The sequence below is a fragment of the Spermophilus citellus genome (genome assembly GCF_964194105.1).
Source record: "Spermophilus citellus genome assembly, chromosome: 6".
NCBI classification, from domain to species: Eukaryota; Metazoa; Chordata; class Mammalia; order Rodentia; family Sciuridae; genus Spermophilus; species Spermophilus citellus.
Window position 1 is genome coordinate 34,318,892 of NC_138187.1, and position 14,714 is coordinate 34,333,605.

At 40.4% G+C, this 14,714-nt stretch overlaps 1 protein-coding gene across 1 annotated transcript in view; it reads right to left on the reverse strand.

Moving 5' to 3' along the window:
* The window catches only part of DAGLB (diacylglycerol lipase beta), an 86,559-nt gene extending 74,758 nt beyond the window's left edge, over window positions 1-11,801 (reverse strand). Inside the window, exon 1 of the mRNA XM_081297559.1 lies at window positions 11,515-11,801. Coding sequence (XP_081153685.1) covers window positions 11,515-11,559 — 45 coding nt within the window. The 5' untranslated portion in view covers window positions 11,560-11,801. The remainder of the gene's footprint in view (window positions 1-11,514) is intronic.
* Between the last annotated feature and the right edge of the window lie 2,913 nt (window positions 11,802-14,714).

Consider the following 14,714-nt stretch of genomic DNA (forward strand, 5'->3'; position numbering starts at 1 on the left):
ACAGCTCCACCTACTGGAAGAGAAATTAATCGAGCTCTATGACTGCATTTATTATTATTATTATTATTATTTTTTCTTTCATTTTCATCTTTTGTTGTTGTTGTTGTTCTTTAACTTTTTTTAATGTTTTCAATTTTTTAAATTCTTTTTATTTTATTATTATTTTTTAAAACTTTAATTTCCATTTTTTTATTATCATTATTTTTTTTGTTGTTATTTTAAATTTTTGTTTTTTCTTTTTTTTCTTTCTTTCTTATCTATTTTTTCTTTTGTCTTTTCATTTCTTTTCAATTTTTTTATTCCCCCTTCCTTGAATTCTACCTGCCTACTCTCATTCTCTTTAGTGACTTCTTCCCTTCCCTTCTAATAACTTTCCTCCCAAGCAGCAAATAAATTTATAAGAGTAAACAGTAACTCAGCAGTCAAACAGAACAAGAAGTAACATGAGCAGCATAAAAAAGCAAGGAAGAAAAGGAGTACAAACAATGAAGGACAGCCTAAATATTCAGGAGGACCTAGAGTCATCAGAAAAATGGTCATATAAAGAACTCAAGGAATACCTTAGACAGATGGAAAGGAACCTTAAAGAGGATACGAGACAGCAAATCCAAACAGTGAAAGAACACATTGAAAATGAATTACATAAACAGATAAAAGAAGAAGTTAAGCATCTTTATCAGGAGATAGAGATTATAAAAAAAAATCAAACAATAATTCTAGAAATGAAGGAAACGATAAACCAAATTAAAAACTCAATTGAGAATATCACTAACAGAGTAGAGCAAGTAGAAGCCAGAACGTCAGATAATGAATACAAAATATATCATCTTGAAAAGAGTCTAGCCAACTCAGAAAGGCTGGTAAAAAATCATGAGAAAAACATCCAAGAGATATGGGATAACATAGAAAAACCAAACTTACGAGTCATCGGGATAGAAGAAGGTACAGAGATTCAAACCAAGGGAATGAGTAACCTGCTGAATGAAATAATTACAGAAAACTTTCCAGCAATAAAAAAGGAAACAGATATACAAATTGTAGATGCATACAGGACACCGAGCACACAAAATCACAGTAGACCAACGCCAAGACACATTGTTATGAAGATATCCGATATACAGAACAAAGAGAAAATATTTTTTTTAAAGAGAGAGTGAGAGAGGAGAGAGAGAGAGAATTTTTAATATTTATTTATTTTTTTTAGTTCTCGGCGGACACAACATCTTTGTTGGTATGTGGTGCTGAGGATCGAACCCGGGCTGCACACATGCCAGGCGAGCACGCTACCGCTTGAGCCACATCCCCAGCCCAAGAGAAAATATTAAAAGCTACAAGGGAAAGGAGGCAGATTACATTCAGGGGTAAACCAATAAGGTTAACAGCGAATTTTTCATCACAGACGCTGAAAGCGAGGAGATCCTGGAACAATGTATTTCAAACACTGAAAGACAATGGATGCCAACCAAGAATTCTGTATCCAGCAAAATTAAGCTTCAGGTACGACAATGAAATAAAAATCTTTCATGATAAACAAAAGCTAAAAGAATTTGCAGCCAAAAAACCAGCACTGCAAAGCGTCTTGAGCAAAACACTACACGAGGAAGAAATGAAAAACAACAACCAAAACCATCAGTGGGAAGTGCCTCGGTAATGACAGAGGGCGGGGGGAAAGCTAATCATGGAGAAACAAACTAAATTAAAAAAAAAAGATAAATAATCAATCATGGCTGGCAGTACAAACCATATATCAATAGTAACTCTAAACGTTAATGGCTTAAACTCTCCAACAAAGCGACATAGGCTGGTAACATGGATTAAAAAAACAAATCCAACAATATGCTGCCTCCAGGAGACACACCTGACTGGAAAAGACATACACAGGCTGAAGGTGAAAGGTTGGGAAAAAATATACCACGCACACGGTCCTCGTAAGCAAGCAGGGATGGCCATCCTCATATCGAATAAAATCGACTTCAAGACTAAGTCAATCAAAAGGGATAAGGAAGGACATTATATACTGTTAAAAGGAACCATTCACCAACAAGACATAACAATTATCAATATTTATGCACCAAATAATGGTGCTGCGACGTTCATAAAACAAACTCTCCTCAAGTTCAAGAATCAAATAGACCACAACACAATAATTATGGGTGACTTCAACACACCTCTCTCACCATTGGACAGATCCTCCAAACAAAAGTTGAATAAAGAATAGAACTCAATATCACAATCAATAACCTAGACTTAACTGACATATATAGAATATAACAACCATCATCAAGTGGATATACTTTTTTCTCAGCAGCACATGGATCCTTCTCAAAAAACAGACCATATATTATGCCATAGGGCAACCCTCAGTAAAGATAAAGGGGTGGAGATAATACCATGCATTTTATCTGATCATAATGGAATGAAACTGGAAATCAATGATAAAAGAAGGAAGGAAAAATCCTACAGCACATGGAAAATGAACAATATGTTACTGAATGATCAATGGCACGAGGGGGCTTCCTCTCTCACCGTAGCATTACGTCCCTTAGGTTCTCCTGCAGGATCGAGTTCTTCACAGCATGGAACATGAAGTGGATGTTCTCAGTTTCTATGGCGGAAGTGAAATGGGGATCAGCAGCTTGCTGTGGTTTCACCTCCTTCTGTCAAAACATTGGACCAGGCATAGCTGGATTTCCTCCAGTTGGTGAGGGTCACCACTGAAATTCAGGAAGTGTTTCCTGAGGCTGACCATCTTCACATTCTCTTCGAGGAGGTCCATCTTCTTGAGGAAAAAAATTATGGAGACATTGAAGAAGAACTTGTTGAGGATGGTCTCAAAGATGTTCAATGACTCCCTTCACTAATTGCTGTGCCTGTCCTCCAAGAGTGCCTGTTTGTTTTCACAAGAGGACACCATGAACAGGATTGACATGTTCCCATCAAAGCACTGGAACTAATTTAGGCACTGAGACCAGCGGCTACTCACACCACCATATTAAAAGGGATTTTTTAAAAATAATGAAGTCATGTTCCACAATCCTCTTGGTGGCCTTCCTGGCCAGCAAGATGTCTTGCTTACTAGGGAAGTAGTTCTATAAAATACAGGATGAGGGAGACATTCAAGAGAAAATAAGAACCAGAACATGTCAAAAGAAAAGGATGTAGGGAAAAGTTACCCCAACTTTGCAAGAAGTTTAAATTTCATTTACACAGTCATACACATACTGTAAAACAGGTGAAAGGTTCAAATGCCTCATTTCAAAATGAATGGAGGCTCATCAATCTGAGGAGGAATGATCAGAAACCCTACTGCCAGGCCCCAGAGGAAAATCACTTTTTTCTCTTTTTGTTTCTACATAACAGATATCTTTTGTTTCTCACTTCCAGAGCATAAACATTCCAAAAACTTAGTATTACTTCATTTAATTTAGGTTTTGCAATGCTATATAAATTTAGTATTTTGTTCATCTTAGAAAACCCTGTTTTTGCCTTTGCTTTGGTTTTCTGTATTCTTCCTTCTTCTTCTTCTGTTTTTTTTTTTTTTGATAATACAGATTGAACCCAGGAGTACTTAAACACTGAACACACTCCAAGCTATTTTTAATTTTTTTAAAATTTTGAGACAGGGTCTCATTAAGTTGCTGAAAGCCTCACTAAGTTTCTGAGGCTGACTTTGAACTTGGACTACTCATGCATCAGCTTCCATAGCCACTAAGATTATAGCACTGTGCTACTGTGCCCAGCTCTATTCTTCCTTCTTACAAGAGAGGGAATGCAGAAAAACAAGAACCAGTAAGAAATAAAAAGTCAATAAATGCATAAGGTAATATGAATTATTTTTCATATACAAACCAGTGCGTCACTCAGTCTGATTTTAACACTGTTAAGAAGCCCTCTTGACACTGGGCTGTCTTGTTCCTCAGAAAGACTTGTTCACCTGACTCTCAAATGCATCTGTGATGAGAAGAAACTAAATAAGATGGAAAACCTCACCTGACAATGGCAATTGCCACAATGCCATTCACAACAGTCCTGTCACACTGGAAGTTGACCACTATGCAGAGAAGCCTAGACCAATCTCTGACATAAAGAGTGCTGGGTGGATGTACAACATCATAGACATTGACTTCTGTGATGCAGGGTTACAAATGGTTTCTGAAATACAGAAAATAACCAATGGCTCACTTGCCTCCTCAGAAAAGAGCTTCCCTTTCACACAAGTACAGCTAAGGGGGCACACATCTGTACACACCCACACCCACCTCGGATTCCTCCCACTTGTGCTTGGTAAACATTGCACACACTGAAGAGCAACTGACAAAGTGAAGCCTGACTCACGACAAAAAGCTTGACTTGTTTCTCAGCTTCAATGGGGGTTAAAGCTACTTCTGGGTTTTAACTGGGGTGTACATGTAATCACTGCCCAAATGGGGAGACTTCTGAGAGCAAAAGGGGGCACTGTTAATAATCATGCTGGGGCAACAAGCACACCACAGGGCTGTCCCAGGCAAACAGGATGCAGTCCCCTAGGTTCTAGCATCCAAGAAAACAAGCTCCACACTTACAGGAGACTGTTTTGTTCTAAATACCATCCTAAATCCTGTATGTCTGTTTTTCTTTAAGCCTCACAAATTGTGGGTTAATCATTACCCACTGTACTAATGAGAAAACTAAGGCTCAGACAGCATAAGAGGTACTTTCTAAAATATAATGTGGGTCTACATGACCTAGGCTCTTTGACATGTGGTCCTCACTCTGGGAAACTGAACTATTCTTTTTTGTTTCACACTGAGGATGGAACCCAAGGCCTTGTTCATGCTAAGCATGGGCTCCACCACTGAGCAACACCTCTAGTTCCAGAAGTGAAAAATTCTGATGTGTGAGACCCTTTGAAAAAGCCAACATTGAGACCTGACATTTTTACTGTATTTTTAAAACAAATCCAAGTATCAGTAGAGGCCTGTGTGCTTAAATACGATGTAAAACATCAACTCTCTCCTTTTGGGAAAAAGCAAGGATAAACACTAATTCAAGCAAAATAAAAATGCCATATGATTAAAACAAAAACAACAGTGAAAAAAAAATAAAAGATGTAAAGAATGACATGGTAAAGAAATGGCATTTAATTCCAAAAATTATCTGCTGTTAGAATTACTTATCTAGAGTCTCATTTTTAAAATATTAGGCAACCTCTGGACTTATTTTTGGCACACAGACAGATTTTATAAAGTAATTAATCCTTTTTTTTTTAAGCAGGGGAGAAGGTACTAGGGATTGAACTCAGGGGCACTTGACCGCTGAGTCACATCCCCAATCCTTTTTTGAGATTTATTCAGAGACAGGGTCTCCCTGAGTTGCTCAATACCTCATCATTGCTGAGACTGGCTTTGAACTACTCATGATCCTCCTGCCTCAGCCTCCTGAGCCACTGGGATCACAGGCATGCGCCACTGCGCCCAGCTCTTAAAATATTTATTCTAACAGCCTTCTCTTTCTCGGACAGATAAAGAGTGCAGACCTATAAAAACAGATCCCTTAATAGCCCTCCCATGAGAACAGAAAACAGTACCCCCACACTGCCTCCAGGAAAGCAGGGATTCTCAACAAGGACCACCTAACACCGTCCATCCTGACATTATTTGAAGCACCTGGGCTAAAAATACCAAAAGTGACAACAGCTACAGATGCTGCATTAATGAAATACATACATACATATATATATATATATATATATATATATATATATATATATATATATATACACATACATATAAAGCAAAATAGAGTGCTTCAGATCAAGGTTCCAGAAAAGACATGAGACACTGAAGGTCCCTTTCCATAGTTACACCTGCCTGGGAAGGCATCTTTATTTGGACCTTCACTTTCCTCTCAAGATAAAGAAGCAGGTATGAACCTGCCTCTGCAGCAGGTGCCCTGATGCAATGACCCACTACCAAGGAGCACAGCTGTGGTGCAACATCCTCACCTGTCTGCTTCAAGTGACCTATGGTCCTGCATCAGGCACAGTCACTGATGGCAGATGAACAAAGAGGCCTGTGTCACAGAATCCTGAGCTTCAATGCCTCTGGTCACTGCATACATCTTCTGTGGCTGGAGATAAGCAAGTGCTCTTGAGGCTCAAAGGCAGAAAAGAAGACGATGATGTCTCATCACCAAAGCCAAACATGGTGAATGGCAGCCTTCACCTATCAAGGACATTCTCTGTGAAAACATAGTAGCAAAGAGAACGGAGGTTTCCATTTAAACCTCTCACTCAGTGACAACTACAGGATTTCATCTGGGAGGTTCTTAAATCCAAAACAAACAAACAAACAGGAAGAGTGGCACATGCCTGTAAACCCAATGACTTGGGAGGTTGAGGTTCAAAGACAACCTCAGCATCTTAGAGAGACCCCATTTCCAAATATAAAATAAAAAGGGTTGGAGATATGGCTCAGTGGACGAGTGCCCCAGGGTCCAGTTCCCAGACAGCCACAAACAGAACCACACAAAATAATAAAAAAGAAAAGAAATGACCACAATAATCTCAAGAATGTTCCCCAAAACACTTGCTTACATATATTTATAACCAAGAAAAAGAGGATTGGTCCTTTGAATACAGATGACTGAATTATATTTGTTCCAAATGCTCCCTCTACAATGTGTGATATTTCTTTTAAAGAGAAATATCAGGCCAAAGCTAAATACATTGACTTCATGCTCAAGCGATAGATTATTGAAGGGCAATGGAAGTTATACACATACCAAGAATAAGATTTACCAATGTGTTAATTATTTAAAAAGTAGACCTGAAACTAAAATTTGTAGAAGGGAAACCTCACTGATTCAGTGCAGGTAATGCAAACAAAGGGTAAAAAGTTCAAATAGGTCAAGTAGGTAAAAACCCAATTTTAGTGCTGAGGCGTATGTAGCTCAATGGTAGAACACCTGCCTAGCAGCATAATGCCCTGGGTTCTATCCCTAGTATACAAAATAATGGTGATTATGATAATAATAACAAAGTAAATTTTAAGCCCACCATTGAACCCTTAGTCTTCAGTTCCCTTCCCTAGAAATAAGCCAGTAGCTGTGTCTCCTTCAGGGAGAGTCTATACATAAACAATACATATTATATTCTATGGAAAACAGCCATAAATAACATACAATATCCTGGACCTTAATATATAGGAAATCCCCCTTTAATTTCATAACTTATTTTCTCTATTTAAAAAAATTTAGTTGTAGTTTGACACAATGCCTTTATTTATTTATTTTTATGTGGTGTTGTGGATTGAACTTAGTGCCTCACACAGGCTAGGTGAGCACTTTACTGCTGAGCCACAGTCCCAGTTCCTTATTTTCTCTATTTATTTTTTTTACCTGTTTCAGTGCCATCAGTCTAAGGGCAGAGGTGAAAAGTAGTTCTGGGCCAGCATGCTCTGGAATGGACACTATCAGAGGTATAGGGGGATAGGCCTGCCATAAATCCAAATCCAGCAATCACTTTCTCATAGAAAGGTGCACAGTAAACCATGACATGGACAAAGTACAGTTCACCTAACCAGTGACCTTTGAGATACACATAGTGTTCTCTGGTGTTTTATTTCTAGGAACAGTACCATAATGAAGATCCCCACAAGTGCTGCTTTGCACAAGTCAAATATAGAGGAAAAAAAGGGTAAGGATTCACACAATCTCATTACCATATTAGCCTCCCACAGGCTAATTTATTTTCTCACCAACAAAATGAGCTGCCTGAGGGCTGGAGATGTGGCTCAAGGCACCTGTCTGGCATGCTGAAGACCTGGATTCCATTCTTGGCACTGGGGGGGAAAAAGCTGCCTATTCTATCCAGCCTCATCGGGCAATGTACTAAGAGATTTTATTTTGTGATTGAGGTTGAACATTTTATACAGTTGAATTTGCTTTCTCTACTGCTCATGTTGTTTGCCTGGGGGTTCAATTCCTAGACACTGCTAAAGCCCTTCTATACTGAGAAGACTGCTTCTTTGTTTCTCATGTTACAAATGCTTTATCCTATTGGGTTTTCTTGTTTGCTTTTTACCTTTTTTATGGTATTCTTCATGGAAATATAAATAATAATTTTACTGAGACATTTAATACTCATTATTTGTAACAAATTAGTAATTAAGCTGACATTTTTTTATAAAACATTGTTTTAAGTTTAGCTGGGATACCTCTAGCCACAAATAATAGAAAATCCAACTCAACCTGGTTTAAAGGCAGGAAGGAGCTGTACAGGAGACTGGCTGTGAGAGGTGGATGGGCATCAGGCTTCTCATGGGGCTGCCTCCTCTGTGTTTGAGTGAAGAAGCAACACCACCCAAAACAGCCCATGCTGATCTCTCCTACAGCAGCAAGGAAGCACTTCCCCAGAAACTTCCAGCAAATGCTCCTGACTTTCAGTGGCCCACTCTGGATCCCACATCCACTCCTAAACCAATCACCCACATGTGGGGACCATCTGAGCTGGGCTCACGTCAGCTTCTTTGACACCCTTGGCATTAAGGGCTGGGGATGGACTAAACAAAGCAGGGCTTGGTTTGGAAAAGGCTGTGGGACAGGCAACCCATGACACCAACATGACCTGCAGAGGACTTCTGGGCTCTGACCAGGGGTGTGATGGGGTAGGCATCATGTTTCAGCCCATTACCCCAAACTGTCAGGACCTGAACTCTATCACCCATTGTATCACTATCCTTCCAGTTGGCCACCACAATTTGATATGCACGTGCCTACATCCTGACACCCTTTGGAGGGTGACATGTCACACAACCCTTCTGCCTGCTCAATTTTTAAAATTTCCCATGCACTTTTTAAAATAAATATTTATTTTTTAGTTGTAGTTAGATACAATATCTTTATTTATTTTTATGTGGTGCTGAGGATCGAACCCAGGGCCTCGCACGAGCTAGGTGAGAGCTCTACCGCTGAGCCACAACCCCAGCCCCTCCCCCCCATGCACTTTTTTATTAGCTACAGAATGCTCAGCTCACTGTGAACCACAGCAATAAAAGAAGGGAAGATTCCAATATTTCCAGAGGTATTTTCAAAAAAAATATTGTGGAACTCTCGAATATACAGGAAAAATTATCATTGAGATTAGGTGGAAGGACTGGAGTGGACTGTGGTTATAGCCTGTGTAAGGCAATGAGTTCAATCCCCATATCAAAAATGAAAAAAAGGGGGGTGAGCAAAATAAGTATAACTAACTCTTTAATAAAAGGCTAAATAAACTTGTTTATACTGTTATGTTAGTAGACAATTCTCCAAAACTGATATAAAAAATGGCCAAATAACAGAAAGCACATAAAAGGATGGTCAACACCATTAGTCATCAAAGAAATGCAAATCAAAATCATGTGATACCATTTCCTGTTCACTAGGATACCTATAACCAGAAAGTCTGATAAAAATGTGTTGGTGAGGAATTAGAACCCTTCTACACTGCTGGTGGGTAAATAAAAGGTGTAGCTGCTCACAGTGTGGCAGTTACTAAAAAATGTGAAACAGAGTTATCACATGACCCAGCAACTGCACTCCTAGGTACATAGGTGGGAGAAATGAAAACACATATCTATTAAAAAAACCTGCATGCAAATGTTCATAGCAGCATTACTGGTAACAGTTCAGAAAGGGAAACAACCCAAATGTTTGCCAACTGATGAGTGAGTAAAAGGTCAATCCCTTCAATGTAACCTTAATCAGCCATAAGGAGGAAGGAGAGCATGAATAACATGGATGAACCTTGAAAACATTAAGCTAAGAAGCCAGAACAAAAGGCCGCAAAGTCAATAATTCCACCTCTATGATGTCCAGAATAGGCAAATTGATGGAGATAGAATGCAGATGAGTGTATGCCTAGGGCTGGGTGAACTGGGGGGGAAATGAGGAATAACTGCTAACTAGTGAAGAGAGGATTTCTTTTGGAGATGATGAAAATGTTCTGAAGTTGACTGTGGTGATAGCTGCACAACTCTGACATGTACTGAAAGCCCCTGAATTGTACTCTTTAAATGGGTGAGTTGCATAGTATGGAAACTACATCTCAATAAGGCTATTAAATAAAAAGGAATAGGTGTCAAACAGAAAAGGCTACTCTTTGCCTTTCATGTTGTCACACATGATGGCCCACACAGCACCTATAACAACTGATAGCAGGACCGTGAGAACTCCAACAGCACAATCTAACTTCCCTTTGTGCATGACATATAAAATCAAAATGCCAATCCACCTGTCCAGAAACAGGGAGGGTCAGAAATGGAACCTAAGAAACTGCTCTGTAAAACATGATACCAAAAAGTAAAGGGAGTTAATATTTTGCAAAACAAGGTAAGCATGATGTGAATAATAATTTTCATCAATATAAAGATACACCAATTCAACTAAAGAGTATGGCTTTCTTTTTTCACTTTTCATGCTTACTCACGTTATTGTTCTTATTCTATGTTTGCTATATTCCATTTAAATGCATCTCAAGACATAAGCAAACAAATAAAAGTCAGCTGCTAAAAAACTGCTCACAATATGCAACTGGTAAACCAACAAACTACATGTTTGCTAAATTTCGAACAAGAGAATTTGTACATTTGTGAATTAACAAGATCAACACACAATGAAACTGAACCAAGAGGGAAAGAACTGAACAGAGATGCAAACATGTTCATGGTGAGCATTGATAAAACTCAAAAGGAGAAGTCCTGTGGCCTTGAAACTACCATTTTACAATCACTGCAGAACAATGAAAGACAGCACCAAACAACACGAAGTCATAATGACCCTGACCCACCCCTACAGGTATTTTAGCAGAAGGCAGTGCACCACTTGGCAAGATTGCCCTATTAAAGATTCAAGCCCACAGCCTTTAAGAAGTGAAACTGGGGGGCTGGGAATTTAGCTCATTGGCTGAGTGCTTGTGTTTTTCATCGGTTTTGTGCTATCAGGTTTCCATGTCTACACATAATAGGGAAATGATCTCCAAAATACCTGACCCTGAAAACTGGAAAGTTCCTGGAAAGCAGATCACATTTCTTGTTCTGAAATCCCTTTCCCCTTCAGAATCTACTTTTTTAGAACCATGATATTATTCCTTGCCCACACCCTTTGCCAGCAGACTTCAGGCACCTGTGGCGCTCCCCACTGGTTCCACACTCCGGAACAACATACGTATGCGGAGCCTTTCTGCTTCTCGAGAAATTCTGCCACCCCCAGCTCAAGAAGGGCAACGAAGGGCATTATTTCCTACTTCCCTCTTGCAGGGCAGGAGCTCTGCTCTTCCGCGCAGAGTGGGAACCACGCAAGTGCACCTGGCTCCGCAAAGTTCGAGGCTGTGATTTTCGGTGGGCAACAACGGCCCCGCCCCACCAGTCCTCCGCACGGCAGCCCGTGCTCCTGCCCTGCAGCGCTGACCTCTGGGCCGCAGAAGTGACCCTGGACACGGATACGGTCTCCCCTCTCCCGGCCTCGGCCCGACATCTGTAAAACGGAGACAGCAACCGCACCTACCTGCTCCTCCATGGTGAGGACCAGGCAAAAGGCCATCGCCGTGACAGTACCCGGCAGGCTGGCGACTCTCGTCAGAGCCTCAGGTGACGGCTCGCCTCCCTGCTCCTCGTCGCCGCCCAGGACAGCACTCGCAGGAACAGTTTGAAGAACGCGGGGAAGAACAAGTCATAGCGGGCAAGCCACGGCCAAAGAGCAGCAAGCCAGGAACCGCCTCAAACGACACCACACCTCCCTCAACTCCTTTGGACTACAGAGTCATTTATGCCCCACTCCGCACCGGCGCCCAGGACGGGGCACTGCGCATGCTCGCTTAGGTCAGGCGCGCGCACGCGCACTGTCCCATGTTGCCCGCCCCGCACAACCCTCCCTGTTTCTGACCGGCTCCCTAACCCAGTCATTTGGTCACCGAGTTTACGTCTTTTTTATTGAGAAAGAAATTGAAATCTTTTATTTCCAAAATGAACCATCCAGATCATAGTATGGCTGTAAAGAAGGTAAAGCATCTCCATGCCTCTTTTTTTTTTTTTTTTCATGAGGAATATGGTTTGTACATACAGACATTGCCCAGCACTTAAGGACACACCAGACAGCTTTAAAAACAAACAACAACAACAAATAAAAAACCAACCTTAATTTTATTTATGTTTATGTGGTGCTGAAGATCGAATCCAGTGCCTCACAGTACTCTACCACTGGGCCACAACCCCAGCCCAGGCATTATTTTTAAGTTTTAGGTGGACACAACATGTTGTTTTTATGTGATGCTGAGGATTGAACCCAGTGCCTCACACTAAGCGAGTGCTCTACCACTGAGCCACAACCCCAGGCCCCCCCCCCTTCCCCCGCATCTTTAACAAGGGATAACATCTTATGATATTTGTCTTGGCATGACTTTTGGCAAAATAGCTTTGATATCCTTCTTTGCTTGTTCTTTTAGGTTAGCTTCGCTATTTGCAAGTTACAGGAAGCAGTCTAAGAGACTTCGTATTTCATTATTCTTCATATTAGCCTCGAAAAACTTATCTTGAATCTTTGGTTTTTCCAAATTGATTCATACCTTCTTGTATTTCTTCATCTATGACTTGATTTTCTTTGTTTCAAGTAAAATGATTTATTTTATTCAGGTAAAATTAATATCTTTGCATTTGGTATTTGCCACTGTTGTCTACTGTTTTGATCAGGTGATTTTCCAGGAATTTGGAGAGTGTTTTTCTGAGAATTCTTTAAAGTCCTGAGATCTTCAGGTCTCAGACCATAAAGTAAATAGATCACATTGTTTGTTTTAGGATACACAAATTTCCTTATGACAAACCCATATTATGCTAGAAACCTTATTAAGTGAGTAAATAGGTTTTATCTTTTCATTCTGTTTTGCAACAGAGTCAAGTGTAGTGTTGGGGCTGACTAAAAACTTGTATCCTTTAAGTGCTTGAGGTGAAATTAGAACAGAGACTTGGAGCGCCGTATTTTAATATTTGTTATAGGTTGAATATGAGGTGTCCCCCAAAGCTCATGAGATCAAGTAATAATGTTTACAGGTGAAATGATTGGACTGTGAGAACTGCAATCTAAGCAGTGCTGCTGTTTAATCAGTGGATTAACTAACTTGATGGATTAATAATTTGAAAGGACTACTGTACTGTGTGTTAAGTGTAGGCAGATGAGGTGCGACTAGAGAAAATAGGTCACTGGGGTCACTTGCCTTTGGGTTTGATATTTTGTCCCTAGTGCCTTAGCCCATTCTCTCTGCTTCCTGGATGCCATGTTCTGAGCACCAGGCCCTACTGCCATGGTGCCTCACTTGGGCCCAGAGTAATGGGCCTGAGAGATCAAGGGTTAAGACCTCTGAAATCAGGAACCTCAAATGAAGCTTCCACTTCTAAATTGTGCTTGTCAGGGATTTGGGTAACAGCAGTGAAAAGCTGACTAACAGTATTATATTTAAAAAATTAGGATTTTCCTAGTTATTTAAAAGGATTAGTGTTATGTTGCAACTTGCTCTTAAATTGCAAGTATAAAAGCAGGCATTATTTAAACCTGCAGGAAAAACATGTAAAGAACCTACAGCAAGATTAACTGGGCAAGATAGTGCACACCTATAATACCAGTGACTAGGGAGGCTGAACCAGTAGGAGCTGAAGTTTGAGGCCAGCCTCAGCAACTCAGCAAGACCCTGTCTCCAAAGTAAAACTTTAAAAAAATCAAGGATTTTTTTTACATCAGTGATAAAGCAGGGGTTCAATCCCCAATACTTGAAGAAGAAAAAATATAGACCATACTATAAAAGGGTTACCTCAGACAGGTTAGGGAACCCATCCCAGGTAGAGTTCAGGTTCCCTGGAAAATTCTACCTCTGACTAGTAGTGGGAAAAATAACAGAAAAACTCTTCTTGAAGCCCCAATTCTATCACCATTGAACCTCAGTGGCCATTTGGGAAGGCACTTTCTCCTCATCTACTCTCTAACAAGGATTCTGAGCAGAACTGACCAATGTCATCAACTGGACAGGAGGGGTTCCTGCCAGGATCAGGTACTAACCAGCTTTCAGGGGTGCTGTCTCTAATGAGAATATGGGGCCTTGGAGGTGACTAATGTATGCCAAACTTGGTTTTGTGAGCTTCACCAACAAGGGCCCCTTTAAACCTTACAGAAATCCTAAGGCAGAATTTTTCCATGAATCAGGGGAACAAGGCTGATATTAGATTCCTTGTCCGGGGAGCAGCAAGTGCATTTACACAAGTATGACCCTAAAACTCATGCTTTTCTTATTTAGAGTTCCAATAAGGCACTGTGGTTTCTATCAAACTATTTCTCTACCTGCTCTCTTGGCCAGAGTGTGAGGCAGTAGGAAACTTGATTCAAACTCTCTGAATGAACTGGACAGGAATAGATTGGTGCCTGTGAGTTTTTGTAGTCATCACTTCACACACACATGGACTGGGAGTGTAGATCAGTGGTAGAGCACTTGCTTAGCATGGGACAAGGCCCTGTGTTCAATCCTCAACATTACAAAAAAAGAAAGAAACACACACACACCCCTCAATGAAAACCATTAATAGGGGTTGGGGTTATGGCTCAGTGGTAGAGCATGCTCCTCTTACGTGTGAGACCGTGGGTTCGATCCTCAGCACCACATAAAATAAATAAACAAAATAAAGATATTGTGTCCATGTATAACTAAAAAATATTAA